This window comes from Gopherus flavomarginatus, chromosome 12 (genome assembly GCF_025201925.1).
Source record: "Gopherus flavomarginatus isolate rGopFla2 chromosome 12, rGopFla2.mat.asm, whole genome shotgun sequence".
Taxonomy (NCBI): domain Eukaryota; kingdom Metazoa; phylum Chordata; order Testudines; family Testudinidae; genus Gopherus; species Gopherus flavomarginatus.
The window spans coordinates 5937970-5955601 of record NC_066628.1 but is presented as its reverse complement, the minus strand read 5'-3'; the positions used below and the strand labels follow the sequence as shown (position 1 = coordinate 5955601).

Sequence of the window (17632 nt, the reverse complement as noted above, 5' to 3'; positions counted from 1 at the left end):
CTGGGGAAAAATCTGTCAGAGACAGAACTTGGTCCTGCTGTGAAGGCAGGGAACTGGACTTCATGTCCTTTCAAGGTCCCTTCCAGTTCAATGAGATCGATATATCTCCATATAATATTAACGCAATGCATGTTAGAAAAGAAACAGGTAAACAGAAGTTAAACATCTAAATAAGCAAATTATATTTTTTAAACTTTTAATAAGAATTGATAAAAATGTATATTTGCCCACTTTGATAGGCAGTTTTCATTACTTTTATATTTTATTTTTAAAACTCTGCTATATGGAAATAAGGAAAACCCATGTTTCAAATATTAGTCAGTGGTTAGGATTAGAAGCAGAGTCTGCATTTCTGTTGCTTGGCAATCATATCTTTAAGAAAGTTAGGAGTAATTCCAGCTGTTGCATCCCTGAAGGATTAAAATAATTAATTCGCTGGGCTTATTTAGAATACAGTTTTTACCTTGTTTTCTCTTCATTTTGTTTTCAGTTGCTTCCTCTCTTTCAGCGATGGAGGTGTCTGTAATAGCTATAACTTTTAAAACAGAGAGACGGCAAAAGTGAAGAAAGGCGGAGGGAGGTGGGGGAAGAGCAACCTAGGAAGGGAGGGAGACCTGACCTGAGGTGAACCAAGAGAGATCAGTTTACTCTGTGAGGTCATTTTAAAGTACAGGCGACAGCAGCAAGTTTAGCAAACAGAGGATATAAAGGAAAACTAAGGGGTATGTACAAATAAGTAAGCTTGAGAGAGAAGCTTACATCATTGGCTGTGAGTGAGGAGTGAGGCTCAGTGGGTTGACACAGTTGGGAACCCACACTCTGGGTTTTTATCCTGGCTCTGAGAGGAGAATGAGGGTCTTTTTCTGCTCTTCCAAAACCTGAATTTGTTCCCCCAGTGTCTGTTGCTTCTGTCTGCCTGCCAGATGGATTGCAGGAGCGCCTTTCTCTGCTGCCCCGAACCGGTTCTGAGCAACTCCATGCATTCGTGCTACGATTCCAGTTGTTAAACCTCATCCTCTCAGTTTTTCCCTTTGAAATTCTTTTGTATCCACTCCCCGACGATCATGTTGCTTGAGGCAGTGGTTGTCAAACTTATTTTCTAGGGACCCAGATGAAGAAAATTGTTGATGCCTGCGACCCAACGGAGCTGGGGATGAGAGGTTTGGGGTGTGCTAGGGGCTCAGGGCTGGGGCAGAGGGTTGGGGTAGGAGTGGTGAGGGCTGCGGGGTAGGACTGGGAAAGCGGTTCAGGGTATGGGAGGGGGTTCTTGGCTGCGGCAGAGGGTTGGGGTGCGGGAGGGGGTGCAGGCTCTGAGCCGGGGTGCAGGCTCTGAGGTGGGGCCCAGGAGGAAGGGTTTGGGGTGCAGGAAGGAGTTCCAGGTTTGGGGGGGCTCAGGGCTGGGGATTGGGGTGCAGACTCCCGGTCAGCAGTGCAGCCGGGGGTTGCAGAGGCAGGCTTCCCACCTGTCCTGGCACCGCGAACTGCACTGCGCCCCGGAAGCAGCCAGCATCAGTTCTGGTTCCTAGGCAGAAGCGTGCCCGCAGGCACCTCCCCCCCTCAGTTACCAGCCAATGGGAGCGTGGAGCTGGTGCTCAGGGTGAGGGCAGCGCGCGAAGCCCCATTGCCTCCTGCTAGGGGACAGACCAGCTGCTGGCCACTTCCAGGGCGCAGCACCGTGTTGGAAAAGGTAGGCACTAGCCTGTCAGCATTGCCAACCAGACTTTTAACATCCCAGTCGGCTGTGCTGACCAGAGCAAGGCCACCCAGCACCTGACATGCCGCGACCCAGTAATGAGGCGCAACCCCCGGTTTGAAAAACACTGTTTTAAGGTGCTCTGTTTACCCTACTTTTTTCTCCTGATTTACCAATGCAGTGAAAGGATTGGAATACTTGGGGCACTGTAGAGACTAACAAATTTATTTGAGCATAAGCTTTCGTGGGCTACTGCCCACTTCATCGGCTGCATGGAGTGGAACATATAGTGAGGAGATATGTATACATACAGAGAACATGAAAAGGTGGGACTTGCCCAACCAACTCTAAGAGGCTAATTAATGAAGATGAACTGTTGTCAGCAAAAAAACTTTTGTAGTGATAATCAAGATAGCCCATTACAGACAGTTTGACAAGAAGCTGTGAGGATACTTAACATGGGAAATAGATTCAATGTGTGTAATGGCTCAGCCATTCCCAGTCTCTATTTAAGCCTAAATTGATTATATCTAGTTTGTGTATTAATTCAAGTTCAGCAGTTTCTCTTTGGAGTCTATTTTTGAAGCTTTTCTGTTGCAAAATTGCCAGCTTTCAATCTGTTAGTGAATGGCCAGAGAGGTTGACATGTTGAAGGATTGTTCACTACTTTTTCCTCCTGTGCACTTACTTGGCCATTCCCAATGTCTCCAATGCGGCAACCGTTCCAATCTTTCCATGTTCCAGCTTTTAATTGTGCTCCGAGCATCTTTTTCCGTTTCTGGCCCAATTCTTCAAGCACTAACTAAATACCTGAAGCCCATTGTCCCCCACAAGATTTATAATGAGAGGATGGCACTTTTCTTTTTTACAGATTTTCTACAGCTGTTTCCAATTTTCTGTTCTGTTCCTGCACTTTCTAACGTGCTCTGTTGCTTTTGTAGCTTCTTTTCACTGTTTTTTGGTTTCTGCTACTTGCCCTGCCAGTTTTGGGGCATGTTGTCTTAACCATTTAACAGCCGTGGTCATGTGTGTTATTTTGTAAAGCCTTGGTCTCTGCCATCGCTTTACGTATTCCAGGCCACATTTCCCCCACTGTCTGTTTTGAACTCGTGGACCTCGTTTGCTGGCCACCCAATGCATCCATACTTCATATAACTCTGGGGATTGGAAGGGAAGGTGTAGGAAGGCAGAGCACTCACTGGCGTGGTGCCTCCTGCTGGTTGGTCTGGGAATTAGCTCTTCCAGCTTCGCAGCGCCTCCCGCTGGCCAGTGTCTCCCTTGCTGCCACCTGCTTCTCCCTTTTCTCCACCATACTTTAGTTCAGGCCCCACGTCCCTCCCGGCCCGTGGTGCCCCTTTGCTCGGGCACTGCCCCCTGGCAGTACCCCACATTCAGGAGTCCTCCCCTCCCTGGAAAACCCCAATCCCCCTAAGCCCACCTTATCTCAGGGGCAAACTATAGTCTGAAATGGCCGCTCATCATTGGCAAGGTGGTTTGGACCCGCTGCCTTTTCCTGGTCTGGCTGCCCTGCTGCAGCGTCAGTACCCCACAGGCCCTTTTAGTACGGCCTCAGCCTGGGGACTCTCCTGGCCAGAGCTCCCCAGCTCTGCCTGTCCTTCCCCAGCACTGATCTATTTGAAATACCCTTCTCTAGCCAGCAGCCAGGGCCTTCCCACTCCACCATTGGCAGGACCTCCCAGCCCTTTTATCAGGGCCAGCTGGACCCTAATTGGGTGTGGCCACACCTGCAACTGCCAACCCAATCAGCTGCCCTTGGCGGCTTTCAGCCCCAGCCCTCTCCAAGGCCCCTTTTAATCCTTTCCGAGCCGGAGCGGGGTGATCGCCCCGCTACAGAGGGGATAAGGGGATTCCCTAACTTGGGGTTTTCTGCCATGTTAGATCGTGATTCCTACAGCGGGCAGCTCACCTACTTACCAAATCAGTGGTTGGAGTCACCCAAGTTGTCAGTTGTTGGCTGCGTGTGTGTTCTCTCTGTGTGCTGTACTGGCTCCAGCCAGGTCGACGGCACAGCAGACTTCCATCGAACTGCCTGGAAAGATCACAGACTTGGCTTAGTGACCAAGGCGCTTGGCCAGTTTTATTGCAAACAAAGCAGGGTTCTGGCACTCCATATGCTCTACAGGAGCATTACTACCTGTACGCTTGTGACAGTGGACCAGCTCATCAGTGACAGGGCTTCCCACTGTCCCCTAGGCCGAACAAAGGGTTACGGCGAGGTCCCTCAACATAGATTTATTGTTTATAGACAGTCTGAGATAAACAACTTAGGTGGTGTTTCATGACACGTTTGTTACCTCCCCTTGTACTTTTCTCCTCCTGCTTCAGACAAAACATCCCTATTTACCACCCGTCTTTGTCCTTTATTTCTCATGTTCCAGACAAAACACTCCCCTTCATCACTTCTGTCAAACCATCTTGTGCTAGGCTGGGGTGTCCCTTTGCTGGCCTGCTGGAATGCGTTCATATAGTCAGTGTGTTTCAGCAGTGCCAACTGTACTTGTGCCAAGGTTATGTGCCGGACAGTGAACTTGCCGGCAAGCATCTGCTTTTTGACAGGGTCTCCCCTTTGCCGTTTATCTTTTCCTGACTTTAGGTCAAGCCACAGGTCTTGCACCATGCTCAAGCTTCAGGCTCTGCCTTCCTACCACCGTTCTGATACCTCACAACACGCTGGCCTTCAAATGCTTTGACCAATCCAGGCTGGCAATTCCCAAGCCTCCGGCGCTTTGATGGTCTGTTGATGTGAAGGGAGCCTAAGAAAATACGTGATTCTTGGAGAGCGAAGCGATCAAATCCTGTCTTGACAGCCCCCGCTAATTGAGAGCGCCATCTGAGGGGGAACAATCCCACAGGTGCCCAGAGGCTGAGATGAGGTCCGATCATCCCTGGAGCCCCCCAGAGGGAGGCAGGATTTTAGAATGACGTTCACGCCATGATTTTAGTTTGGGAAGAGGGGAGCTGTAGAGGGACTGGACTAAGGGCTTTAAAATGGCGAATGGGGGGAAGTTCACGGTGGTGGTTTGGTGGATCTCCGTCAAACAATTGGGGTTTCCAGAGGAGCATGAGGGAGTGAAATTCAGTCGGATTTGGCTACCACCTTACTTACGCTGTTTTGGAAACCCCAACCTCAATATTGAGCTGGTTGGTGGACTCAGAGTAGCTGTGGAGGTCTCATTGTGTTAGGGATGTCAACTTGGGGAGGGAGACTGGCTGGCTGATGGTATACAGGCCCTTTTTCCTCTAGGGGACACCAGCTCTGGTCTGGCCTCACAGTGAAAGGACTGGAGGACTGTTGGCCGAGGGAGGTGGTGGAGAACGGGACCTCTTTCCCCTCTAGGGGGCGCTGGCTACAGCCTAGTCTGAGGTCAGTCGTGACTGAAAGGCCTTCCCGTTTGACAAGTGTTGTGCATTCATGAGACTAGTTGGTAGATATCAGTCAGACCTCTGCCAGGGCATCAGAAAACAGCAGCCCCTTTGCTACTCACTAGCTCCCTTGTTGGGAAACTTAGCAAAGGGTCAAGGAGTGAATGGGCCACAGAGATTGCACATCTTTCTTACACACAGGAGCCGTGATCCCAGTCCTACCTGCACTAACCACTAGACCCTTCTTCCTTCCCAGAGCCAGGGATAGAACCCAGGCTCTGCTCCAACCATTGGACTCCACTCCTTTGAGTTTAGTGTCATATGTTTTTATAACGAAAACCTCCCCTTTCATTTCAGCGTGGAGCAGCCCCAAACGTGTTTAATTTGCAGAAGCTATTTCCAAAACCCATTTCAGTGATCATTGATTTTTTTTTTAATAACTCCCTTTCTAAAAGGCTAGCGAGGTGGCTGAAAGAAATGGAAAGTAGCACATTGAAAATGATCTGTCTTAGGCCCCTATGGCTATAGTACTTGAGCACCCCACAATTTTTTATGTGTTTATTTTCACAGTGTCCCTGTTTTCCTGTTCTATAAATGGGGAAACTGAGGCACAGAGACTAAGCAGCTTGCCATGTTCACACAGGAACTCTATGGCAGAGCCAGTAAGTGAACCCAGAACTCCCTGACCCTAGGTCAGCACCTTAACCCCTGGACCATGATAAAACAGACGGAAGGAAATACTGTATTTTGCACAGCCAGCCTGTGGAACTTACTGCCTCAGGAATCGCTGAGGTGAAGAGCTAGTGGAATTCTAAACGGGTTTGCACATTTAGGTGGGTAATAAAAATATCTGGACTTGGAAAACTGCTACCCCTTTTTAACCTGAGCTGTTAGCTAGTATTCCAGCTCTGCAGGTGGTTACCATTAGGAGGAGAAATTGGTGATGGAGTAGGTGTTTCTTTGATGCCGTCCCTGTTTATTTACGAATTCTTGTTTCCCTGAACACAAGGGGGAATCAAACAGGAAACACTCTCTTTGTTCATGACTCCAAGCTCCTCTCCTGCCAGCACCCTGCCCAAAAGCGCTCTCTGGGCTTTTTCATAGGGTCACGTTCCTGCTATTTTTGTTTAGCAGGCCTGAGCTTTCTTAGAAACATAGTAATGTAGGGCTGAAAGGGACCTCAAGAAGTCATCTAGTCCACCCCCCACCAACGCCCCACTGCGACAAGATGGAGTATAGCCTATTCTTGTTTCCTTCTCTGTCAGCTTCTCTGCTCTTTCTGCTGCTTCTCTCACAGACACACACAGCTCCTTCCATCCTCTCCACCCCTTAACTCACCCAAGCACATGTTATCCCATCATTGGACACTGTGGGGGTGGTCTCTTGTGTCTTCCTCTGAAGCATCTGATGCTCAGTCTGGTTGGAGATGGGATATTGAGATAAAAGACCCCCTGATCCACTTTCCTATGTCCATAAGGAGGTGTCAGCAAAACCCCCAAGATGTTTCTAAAGCAGTCTGGGTATAAATCTGTTTTTTTAGGTGGATCGGGTTTGACTTGCTTCAGATCTGTAATAAAATCGGACCAGTTCTCCAGTCTTCCATTGAGACTTCCAGGGTAAACAGGACTTGAATTTCTAATTGGGGGAGGCGGGGACGATGGGAAGAAATTAGTTTAGCCTTTTCAGGCCTTCACTGTGCATCGCAAAGGAGCAACAATACTCAACTTTATTTCCTCCTCAGCTGAGGAATGAGGGCTTCAGCCACTGCCACTTCTGGGGTGGTGCCTCAGAGCTGATCACTATATAACACAGGAGAGCTCCGGGGACTGTTGACAATCATATAATGTTTGAGCTCCTTGTAATGGAATTGTTTCCCGTACAACATCCATGTTTCTGCACTCTGTGCCCTCAGCTCACCGCTGCCCAGATTGTGGGAGAGGGCGGCGCTTGCCCAAACACACAGAGAAATCCACGGAGTGTTTTGGGATTGGCTGCTGGCTCATCGCTGCCACCTGCTGCGAATGCTCAACCCATTCTTGTGGAGTGAAACCAAAAAGTGAGTAGGATCTTCTCTCTCCTCACTACTGTTTGGTGAAAGGTCCCATGTCCCATTCCACCCCCACCCCCAAGCCAGTCAGTCCCTCTGTGCAGGGGCCGGATCAGAGCTGGCTCCCCCTGGAGGGGAAAGGCCCCCATGCCCCATTCCCACACAGCGATTCCCCCTTGTCTTGCAGGTACCATGGCTACCACCAACCCCCTGGAGAACCTGCAGGTGGAAGCCAGCTGCTCCGTCTGCCTGGAGTACCTGAAGGACCCGGTCATCATTGACTGCGGCCACAACTTCTGCCGGGTCTGCATCACCCGCTGGTGGGAGGAGCTGAACCGGGACTTCCCCTGCCCCGTCTGCCGCAAGACCTTCCGCCACCGCACCCTCAAGCCCAACCGGCAGCTGGGCAACATGGTGGAGATCGCCAAGCAGCTGCAGGCCACCAAGCGCAAGGTGCGGGACGAGAGCTTGTGCGGGAAGCACAACGAGGTGCTCAACCTCTTCTGCAAGGAGGACCAGGAGGCCGTCTGCCTGGTGTGTGAGATCTCCCACGACCACCGCTCCCACACCGTGGTGCCCCTGGACGACGCCTCCCTGGAGTACAAGGTGGGAGGCTGCCCAAGAAATGACACCCGGCCCTTTCCCCAGGGCTGGTGCCCTACAGTCCATGAGCTGGAGAAGGTCTCCCTGGGTCCCTTATCCGCTTTCACTCACCCTCATCCAGTGAGGATGCAGAGCTGCTCGTCCTCCAGTGCCTTCCCACAATGCCGCCTGTGTCCCTGGAAGGACAGACCAGTTCTCCCACAATTCACTGGGAAAGAACCAGCTCAGATTGCCGCAGTGTTGAGATCCAGGGAATGTGCCCCCAGAAGTCCTAGTGATGCACACAGGGGAGTGAGCACAGCACCATTGGGATCTAGCGGATGAGAGCAGTGGGGGCTAGGAGCCAGGACTTCTGGGTTCTGTCCCCAGCTCTGTGAGGAGAGTAGATCCTAGTGGTTAGATGAGGGAGGACTGAGACTAGACTGTCCACAGGGATCTGGGTTCTCCTCTGGCCTTGACTGTGCCTCCCAACAGCCGTAAGCCCTTTCCCATGCCATAGTGCCCCCATGGCCCATCTAAATGCCAGGGAACTGACCATCTGGTTACTGTTGCTTTGAGCCTGAATCTTGTGGCCGGATCCAGCTTGTTAAATGTTCTTTGTCCTCCCAGGAGAAGCTGCAGCAGTGTCTGGAGCCGCTGGAGCGGAAGCTGCAGGACATTGCCCACTGCAAATCCCAGGAGGAGAAGAAACCCGGAGAGCTGAAGGCAGGTGGCAGGGGCTCAGGGGTTTGCTCTGTCACCTGTGGCTGGGTCGTCGGTCAGATGTGCTGATCAGCCATGAGTTGCGGAGCTGGGTTGGGCAGGATCCCGGCTCGGATGGGAGACCTGCGGGAGGCCTCAGTAGGGGGCGCTCTCCCCTTGCACTCGGTGCTAGCTCTCAATGCCCCAGCTAGGGGGTGCCGTGCTGCTGCAAGGGCCACCTTGAGACATGTCGGAAATCCTGCTTGTGTGAGATGAGTGAAGATCTCCTGTCACTTATCTCAGCAGTCAGAGCATTGACCCAGAGGTCCAAATCCCAACTCAGGGGGCTCCATTCTGCCTCCCTGAGCCCCCTGCACTCTGGTTTCAGGTGAATATGAGGCTCCCCTTTGCATCCTCCCCCACGCTATCCTGCTGCTTTGCCTTGTGGTGTCACAGCTGCCACACCACGCCCCAGAGGTGGCTGCATTTTGACAGCCGGTGGAGCAATCTGCTTATATGCTCTGCAAAGAGAATAACCGTCTCTGCCCACCTATAGAGAGACCTCACCCAGGTTCACACTATGCTCCTCTCTGTTCAGCTCTGTGGAGACATCCCACTCAAATGCACCTGGGATAATCCCTCTGGTTGGATCTGGGGCAACACCAACGCCTGGGACCCCAGGTCTGGGGAACCCCCCCTCCTCCTGAAACCCCCTGCTCCCTTCCTCTGTAGCCAGATCTGGGGAGACTCCCTGTTCTGCCTCTCTGTGGCCAGATATCAGGGAGACCTGTGCTCATCCCTTGCCCCAGGCAGTGCCCATCCTGGCTTTCCCCATGCCTGACTCCAGCTTGTTCCTCCTCTCTTCCTGCCACTGCAGAGAAAAGTGGAGAGCCGTCGGCAGCTGATTGTGAGCGAGTTCGAGGAGCTGCACCAGTTCCTGGAGGAGGAGCAGCAGGTGCTGCTCCGGCGGCTGGAGGAGGAGGAGAAGGAGATCCTGCAGAAGCTGAAGGACAACGTGGCCCAGCTGTCGGACCAGCGCCTCTCGCTCAACCAGCTCATCACCGAGATCGAGGAGAAGTGCCTGCAGTCAGGCATCGAGATGCTCAAGGTGAGGAGCCCTGAGAGTCATCCTCTTTTCCTGGCCCTTAGGTTGGTACCCAGTGGGAAATCACATGGATTTCCATCCTACCCACAGAGCTTGCTCCAGAGAGGCTCAAAATGGCACCTCTGTCTGGAGTTTCCAGAGTGGGGGAGTTGAGGGGCTTCTGTCCTCAAGAGCTTCCTCCCAAGCAGCTTCCAGCTCTTAAGGCTGGAAGTAGCAGCCAGAATTCCCATCCAATTCCTGGAGCTCCCACCCAGGAGTCTCCCGAGGGGCACTGTTGGACATCTCCATGCGGATATGGATGAAGCTCCGGCTCTGTCCAAGGAGGCACCCAGAATTTCCATTCTGTCCCAAAAGTTTCTTCTGGGGCCTGTTCTGAGCTTGCTTCTCAGATACCAGGCTGGCTTCCTGGAGAATCCACCTCTGCCTTGGAGCTTCCTGCCAAGGGACCGGCCACCTCCTTCGGCCTTGTCTGCCCCTAGTACAGAGACCGTTCTACTGGCTGCAAGTTCTCGCACCAGGATAGCTTATTTCACTTCAGCAAAGTGACATAAGTTAGACTGGTTCCAGCCTCCACCTAATCCCAACATAACTCTGTCAGTAAAGTCACACACAGCCCCAACCAGCATAGCTATTCTACAAGTGTAGACTAGGCTTTGGCCGTCAGGAGGTCCCACTTGGATGGGTCAGCATGACTATGTTGGGAGGAGGGAGGTTTAGGGACCCCTCTCACGAGCTACTTCCCAACTCCTTGGTCTGCTCTGCTCCTTAGAGGTGCCCCACTGAGGATCTTAGCAGGGCTCCGACTGGAGCTCTGGCCAGATCCAGAGGAGGCCCTCGTTATCTCTCAGGCTTCCTCAACATGTTGGGGGAAAACTGGCCCCTGAAATGTCGTTGTGTGCAGATGTGCAAAGAGCCGAGACAGTCCACTGCTGAGCCACGAGCTCTGTGGTTGAGCCACTGCCCATCAAGGAGACTGTCATGCCGGGGGAGGGTCTGGGAGACCCGTTGCTTGCTGGAGACATCTCAAACCAGGATGGGCCAGATGCTGGGGAACTGTCTGTAGGGGGCCAATCCTGGCCGCCTTTTGATACTGGATGAGATGGGCCCTGATTTGGGGCATCTTCAGATCTGATGGGCAAAGCATTGAGGGACAGGACTTGGGAGATGATCGTGGAATAGGCGGTGGATGGGCCTTGATGGGGCATCTCTCTGGGGAGCAGGCTATACGAAACCTATCCCACCCTGGGATTTCAGCAGCTCGGATACTGCCTGACCAATTTCTGGAACCTCCCATGATCCGCTTCTTTTCTCCCCCTGCAGGATATAAAGAGCACCCTGGAAAGGTAAGGCCTCCGTTCCCAGGCCCTCCCCCTGGGAGCAGAAGACAGCACCGCCCAACCCCCTGCACTCAAAGGGGAAAGGATCTGAACAGGGCAGGGGCCTAGTGGGTGGGTCAGAGATGCAGGAAAGGACAAACAACTGAGCCAGCCCATGTCTTGGACCAGACTATCAGAGTGGGGTCCAGTGGCTTAGCGCGGGGGTGGGGCTGGGAGTCTGGACTCCTGGATTCCATCCCTGGCTCTGGAAGGGGAGTGGAGTCTAGTGGGTTACAGCAGTGGGGGCTGGGAGCCAGGACTCCTGGGTTCTAACCTGAACTCTGGGAGGGGTGTGGGGTCTAGTGGTTAGAACAGAGGAAGGGGCGACTCGGAGTCAGGGCTCCTAGATTTTGCTGCTGGCTCAGCCCATTGTTCGGCTTCTCCGTGCCTGTTTCCCCTTCCTAGCCCTGTGTCTTGGGCACAGGCAGGGTTTGTGAGTCAAAATAAATGTCTCTGAAATGCCCCATGTTAACAGCCTTGCCCTTCCTCTCAGAGTGCCGGGAGGATAACTACGTTACAGGCCCTGCGGCGCTCAGATACGACAGGCAGACAGGTACTTTGGGTAGGGTAGGCCGGGGCTCTGGCCCCATGGGCCATGGTCCTGGGAGCTCAGACGCAGCTGAGGTGGTGCTAGCTGTGTGTCGCCCCCTTCAGGTGTGAGACGGTGCAGACCATGGAACTGGCCTCGGTCCCCATCGAGCTGGAGAAGAATTTCTGCAGCTTCCCGCGGCAGTACTTTGTCTTGCGCAAGATCATCAAGAGACTGATCGGTGAGTGGGGCTGCCGAAGGCTGGTCCCGCTCCCACCCGGTTTGCCGGAGAACATACAGGGCATGGAAACCCTGCTGGCTCGAGGTGTAGGTGCCTCGGTTAGCAAGAACTGGGAGGGGTGGAATGAGCACGATCCCTCTCCCAGTGCAGTTAGGGGCCATGGGGGGCATGGAAAGGGTGCTGTGGACAAGGAGAGCCATGGGGGTGGGTGGGGGAGTCATGAGGCTGAGAGCATGGTGGCACTGGTTTGGAGGGGGCCAGTGGGTGCCTGGTTTGGAGGAGGTTGGGAGATCAGTTGGGTCGATTTGGAGGGAGGAGTGAGGCTGGCACGGAGGGGATTTGGGAAGGGTTGGCAGTGGGGTTGGTTGGGAGGGGTGTGGTGGGGTGAGCTGGGGGGTCAGTCGGGAGTGGGTGTGGGGCTGACATTGGGGGGATTCAAAAAGGGGTGACGGGGGTTGGGTGAGGGGAGGATTTGAGAAAGGGGTGGCAGTGGAGTTGGGTTGAGGGATGAGTGGGGGGTTGGTTTGGAGGGGGGATTCGGGAAGGGGTGGCAGTGGAATTGATGGGTGTGGGGCGACCCCTAGGGCAATATGGGGTGGGGCAAAGAACTGACCGCCCGGCCCCTCACTCCCTCCAGGAGACGTGACCCTGGACCCCGAGACGGCCCACCCCAACCTGGTGCTGTCCGAGGACCGCAAGAGCGTAAAGTTTGTGGACACGCGGCTGCGGGACCTGCCCGACACCCCGCGCCGTTTCACCATCTACCCCTGCGTCCTGGCGACCGAGGGCTTCACCTCGGGCCGCCACTACTGGGAGGTGGAGGTGGGCGACAAGACGCACTGGGCCCTGGGCGTCTGCAAGGACTCGGTGAGCCGCAAGGGCGAACTCATGGCCCTGCCCGAGACGGGCTACTGGCGAGTGCGGCTGTGGAACGGCGACAAGTACGCGGCCACCACCACCCCCTTCACCCCGCTGCACCTCCCCATCAAGCCCAAGCGGGTGGGCGTCTTCCTGGACTACGAGGCTGGGCGGGTGTCCTTCTACAACGTGACCGACCGCTCCCACATCTATACCTTCACGGACACCTTCACCGAGAAGATCTGGCCCCTCTTCTACCCGGGCATCCGCGCCGGACGCAAGAACGCCGCCCCCCTCGTCATCCGCACCCCCACGGACTGGGAGTGACGGGGCCGGAGGCCGCTCACGCCAGCCTCCTTGCGGACTGGGGCTAGGCAGGGGGCTTGGGTCTGGTTTCTGCTGTTCACCCGCATGCCCTGACTATGATGAGCGCCTTGGCTTTTACCGCCCTCCTGGAGACCCTGCCTGCCTGTGGACCGGGAGGGCCGGGGCAGGGCCGGACATGGATTACCGAGGGCCCCACCCCCTCCCCACAGACTGGGCGGGGGCACCTTGTTGTCCGTGCCCTGATTTAGTCCAACGCTCAGGCGTTGGGCTTTGCAGGCCCCTGCCGTGCACGCTGGAACCAGCCATGAAGGAACTGCTCCGTTCCATTCCCTCCCGCCGTCCAGCCAGCCTTCCTGGACAGGCGGCTAGATCCCGTTTCGGCCCCCAACATGGGCCAGGCGTGGGGGGGATCTCACAGCTCTCTGACGCCGCTGCCTTTCGAGGCCATGAGGGACAACCCCCACCACCCTCATCTCTCCCCCTAACATGGGCCAGCTCAGCACAGACATCAGACTGCAGTGCAGTCCCGAAGGACAAGACCCTGGGTTCCCTCCTTGGGCAGATGCTCCCTCCCATCCAGGAGTGGGGGGACCCTGCCATTCAGGGGGATCTGGACCCAGGGACTAGTAAATTTCCCCCACTAGGTTAAACCCACGGGGATCTCTCTTGAGTGTGTAGATAAAAAAAAGTCACTATGGACTGCAATGGGAGAGGAAAAGGCTGCGGGGGTCTGATTAGAATTGAGGGAGACAGGCTGCAAAGGACTGGGGGGGGTGTCAGCAGCTCTTTCTGAGGGGCATTGCATAAACGGGGATCCAACAGATTTACGAGGTGGCCCCTCCCTCAAAATCACTCTGTTCCCTCCATAATGTGGCCCTATCTCCCTCTCCAGAATGGACTCAAGGGGGCGGATCCATGCTTGTCTGGCTGGGTTCTCAGTCCCGGAGTCACTTTGATCCTGGGCTCCTCTCACACTTGTCTCCTGATTTTGTGGAGCAGGGGGAGGAGAGGGACAACTGTTGTTTCCACCTGGCTCCCATGAAAATGCATCACATTGGACTGTCCAAAGTGAGTCCTTGGGAGAGGCAGTGGACTTGAGGGAGAGAATCCTTGGCCTTGTACGACCGAAGTTTATTCCCTTTCTGGAGCAGAGCAGGCAGGGTGAGGCCCAGTTGATTAGGTCTGGGGAGTCAGGACTCCTGGTTTTACTCCCAGCTCTGGGAGGGGAGTGATGTGTCCAGTAGAGTGGCGGGGCAGGGTGTCAGGACTCCTGGGTTCTGTGCCCTGCTGTAGGAGGGCATACTGGTACCATGCTAGATGAACAGTCAGCCTGATCTGGTGCCGGCACAGAGGTGGCGTAGCAGACTAGATGGATGAATGCATACCCAAAAAAGAAGCATGTTGAGCCTTGTTTCTCAGTGTTCCAGGTTGCTTGAGGGGGCATGACCCCTTGATTTCCTGATAGTCGCGTATCTTCTTGGGAAATCACCTGTCACCCTTGCCTAGGCCGGAGGAAATGTTTAGGACTGACCAGCTCCTGTTCCTTTGGGCTGAGTCCTCCCCCTCGCTCTGGGATAAACTCTGTGGAAGGCCCGTTACAGTTCCTCACCGCCAGTTGGGATTTGTTTGTGGCAGGGGTGGAAGTCATTGGATTCACCCGATTATCTGTTCTAACCTGTGTTAAACAGGAGATGCCGATGAGTGAATAGGCTACAGAGACTGAACTCCCCTCTGCTTCCTCAATGAGAGGGTGAATTTTACCCAGTAGCCTCCATTCTGGGAATACCAGGAGATCTTGCATGGTTCCCAGCCGCTCCCATTCACCCCACTGCAGCAGCTTTGAAAATGCATCTCCATGCTTTCTTTGCCCTCTGCCACTCGCTCTTCAATAACCCATCAGGTGCATCCCTAGCTGTGCTGCTCTGCGCCCTGATCTATTTTTAACATGAAATAATTGCGTGTGTCTTTTGAAGAAAAGAAAAAGCGAGGAAATAACTTCTGAGCAATGAAGAACTCGTTAAAGCAAAGAAGTAGGCTAGGGCGCCCAAAAAACTATGTCACAGCACAGTTACGGTTGGAAATCGACTTTCAAAACTGACCCTGTCTCCTCCCTGAGTTGTATCTGTGGCACATGCGAGGTTTTCATTCTCAAGCGAGCTGGTTTCTTCCCTGAGTCGTGTATCGTTTTCAGATGTCAGCTGTGAGATTAGAAGAGCCAATCGTTCAGCCCTGATTGGCTCAAGAGGTGGCCGCGAGGGGAATTAAATAGGACTTTCCACCAGGGGCTGTTTGGATGAGGAGAATCCAGACCTCATGTTCCCTGCCGTTGCCGAGTGGTGGCACATTGGTCTCGCATGATCTCCGCTTTTGGCACTTAACAATTAAGTCCCCTGAGGATTGAAATGCTTTAGTCTAAAGTCTTTGGACTCAATACAAGGGTAACTGGGTGTGTTGACGTTTCCCATGTTTACAGGTCGGAAATCTCCATCATCGTTCTGGGACTAACTGCATCTCTCGCTCCTTTTCTGAGCAGAGCGCACCCCCACCGGCCCTCAAGCCCTTCCCTTTCCTGGGGTGGGATTCCCCGATTCTCCCACTCTCAGCCTGCTTCCCGGGCTACAACACCCCAAGAATCAGCTCTGCTTCTCTGGCAGGCCCTATGGAAGTTGGCCCCCGAGGTTCAATCTGTTGGGCGCCTTGACCCGAAACCAAAGGATTGATTGATGTTAACAGTAGGAACAAAGCACAGCAAGAGAGAAACAAATTCTAGAACAGCAACCGGCCTACAGGTGAAACTCACGGTGGTGGGAACTTATTGACGGACAGTAAACACTACGCCCTGGATTCCACATGGTGAGCTACTTAAATTATTGCAGGCTGCTCCAGATCTGTCCCCCTTGAGTTTGGGTTCAGGCCTTTGAAGCCCCCTCAACATAAATGCCGACCCAGCCAAAGGTGTCTGCCACCCAAGGGCTTTTCAGTCCAGCTGGCGGCAGCCGCATGGGAGCCAACAGCCGGGAGTTGAAGCGAGACAGATTCCGAGTGGAGGCAAGGTGTGGATTTTCCACAGAATGGGCTATTCACTCTCGGAGCCGCTTCCCAAGGGGGAGGGTATCTATCGCTGGGAGTCTTTAGCAAGACTGGGTTAGTGTTTCAAGAACATACGGCCAAGCCTGATCACTATGCAGTGGAATACTCTCGCCTGGGTTACGCAGGGGCTGATGATTATTTGTATTTCAATAGTAGCTAGTTCCCAGCTGAGATCAGGACCACGTTGTGCTGTGCGCTGTGTGCCCAGGTGTAGTCAGAGATGCTCCTTGCTTCAAAAAGCTTCCAGTCTAAACGGTCTGGCTCAGGTGAGACTTCCTGAAACGCAGCCACCTATGGGTAACAGCTGCCCAGCAAATCGGCAAAAGATGTGCTCACCCAGCACTGAGATGCAGCCACCTCTGGGGCAGAGCAGCTCTTTAGGAGTGCAGATTTTGCAGGAGCTGGGACGGAGGGCTCAGATCCTGACTCATGGTGGATGGGAAAGTATCAAGGATTCATTCATGACCAGGAGGAGTCAGAGCCTCTTTGGGGAGATGCTTTTCTGCCCCAGGCAGAGAGGGGTACGATGGCACTTTGAAAGGCTCCGTATTTGAGTAGCTGTATGTGAAGGAGGGGTGAGAGGGGCACCGCTTGTAATGCATTAACTAGCTGTGTGTGTAACTAGTGGCCCAGGACAGGGACTGGCTGGCTCAGGGCAGGATGGGATGCAGAGCCTTTCCCCATTAGTTTAGGTGAGTAGCTGGCTCGGGGTGGGGGGGAATGGTACACAGGACCTTTCCCCTCTAGGGAGCGCCTGTTTCCATCTGACCTCATTTTCGCGCAGGGCGGAAGTGTGTCCCACTTGGTGCACCCATGTGTGTAATGAGCTGGTGGGTCTCAGCAGAGAAGGTGCCTTGATCCCCACCTGCCCTGAGACACCCCAGTGCCAGCCACCTCAGCAGGAAGGCCAAAGACTGAAGGGGCCCCAGCTCCATCCATCACCCAGAGGGGGATCCCTGCAGGGGTGGGGCTGTGACTCATCAGCAGGTGGTGTTCTGTGGTGGGGGGCTCACTCCCTGCTTCTGTCCTCTTTGGGGAGGGTACAAAGCAGCTGCCTCTGCTCCCCTGGAATGTGAGGGCAATTTTCTGCGCTGCAGTCTGTCCCAGCTGGCCGGGCAAGAACCTGTCTCTGTGGCTTGTATCGTATAATGGCCTGCAACTTGTCATCAATAAACCACCAATTTTCTTAGACTCCCTGGTGTGTTCGGGTCTTCCTCACTGTGCACTGAGCACCAGCACGGAGGGGTGTGGGGTCTAAGTGGGTTTGAGGGGAGGCTGGAAGTCAAGACTCCTGGGTTCTATCCCAGGTTCTGGGAGGGGAGTGAGGTCTAGTGCTAAGTTCCCTGTAAGCTGTGCAGCTGGGTGACAGCTCAGCAGGCTATCAAGTGCCGTGCAGTTCACTGCTGTGTGATGCTCCTGAGCTCTGCCTTGGAGCTGCTCCCGGGAGCCTCCCACTTGCTGTGCAGAGTGGGGAAGGGGCGAGGGGTGCAGATGTAAGAATGTCCCCCTGCCCCTGTACCCCATCTCAAGAGCAGGAGGACGGGATGGGACTGAGGGAGCTTGCTGGCAGCTGCTGCTGTGTCTAAATAGCTGATATACTTAAAAGGGCAGCGTACTTAAAGGGGTATCTCTCTCTCTCTCTCTCTCTCTCACACACACACACACACACACACACACACACACACACACACACACACA

The 17632-nt window shown here is 54.0% G+C and overlaps 1 protein-coding gene across 1 annotated transcript; it reads left to right on the top strand.

The window, feature by feature from the left end:
- Positions 1-1103: 1103 nt before the first annotated feature.
- On the top strand, positions 1104-17125 carry TRIM39 (tripartite motif containing 39). The gene is made up of 8 exons (XM_050921078.1): positions 1104-1160; positions 6990-7133; positions 7312-7730; positions 8337-8432; positions 9286-9516; positions 10834-10856; positions 11544-11659; positions 12297-17125. The coding sequence occupies exons 1-8, from the start codon at positions 1112-1114 to the stop codon at positions 12842-12844; spliced, it is 1626 nt and encodes a 541-aa protein (XP_050777035.1). The 5' UTR covers positions 1104-1111; the 3' UTR covers positions 12845-17125.
- Positions 17126-17632: the final 507 nt, after the last annotated feature.

Coding starts and splice junctions, on each gene's coding strand:
- TRIM39 (XM_050921078.1), top strand. CDS start 1,112: ATGAAGAAAATTGTTGATGCCTGCGACCCAACGGAGCTGGGGATGAGA. Junction 8,433..9,285: donor AGAAACCCGGAGAGCTGAAG/GCAGGTGGCAGG, acceptor CTGCCACTGCAG/AGAAAAGTGGAGAGCCGTCG. Junction 9,517..10,833: donor CAGGCATCGAGATGCTCAAG/GTGAGGAGCCCT, acceptor CTCCCCCTGCAG/GATATAAAGAGCACCCTGGA.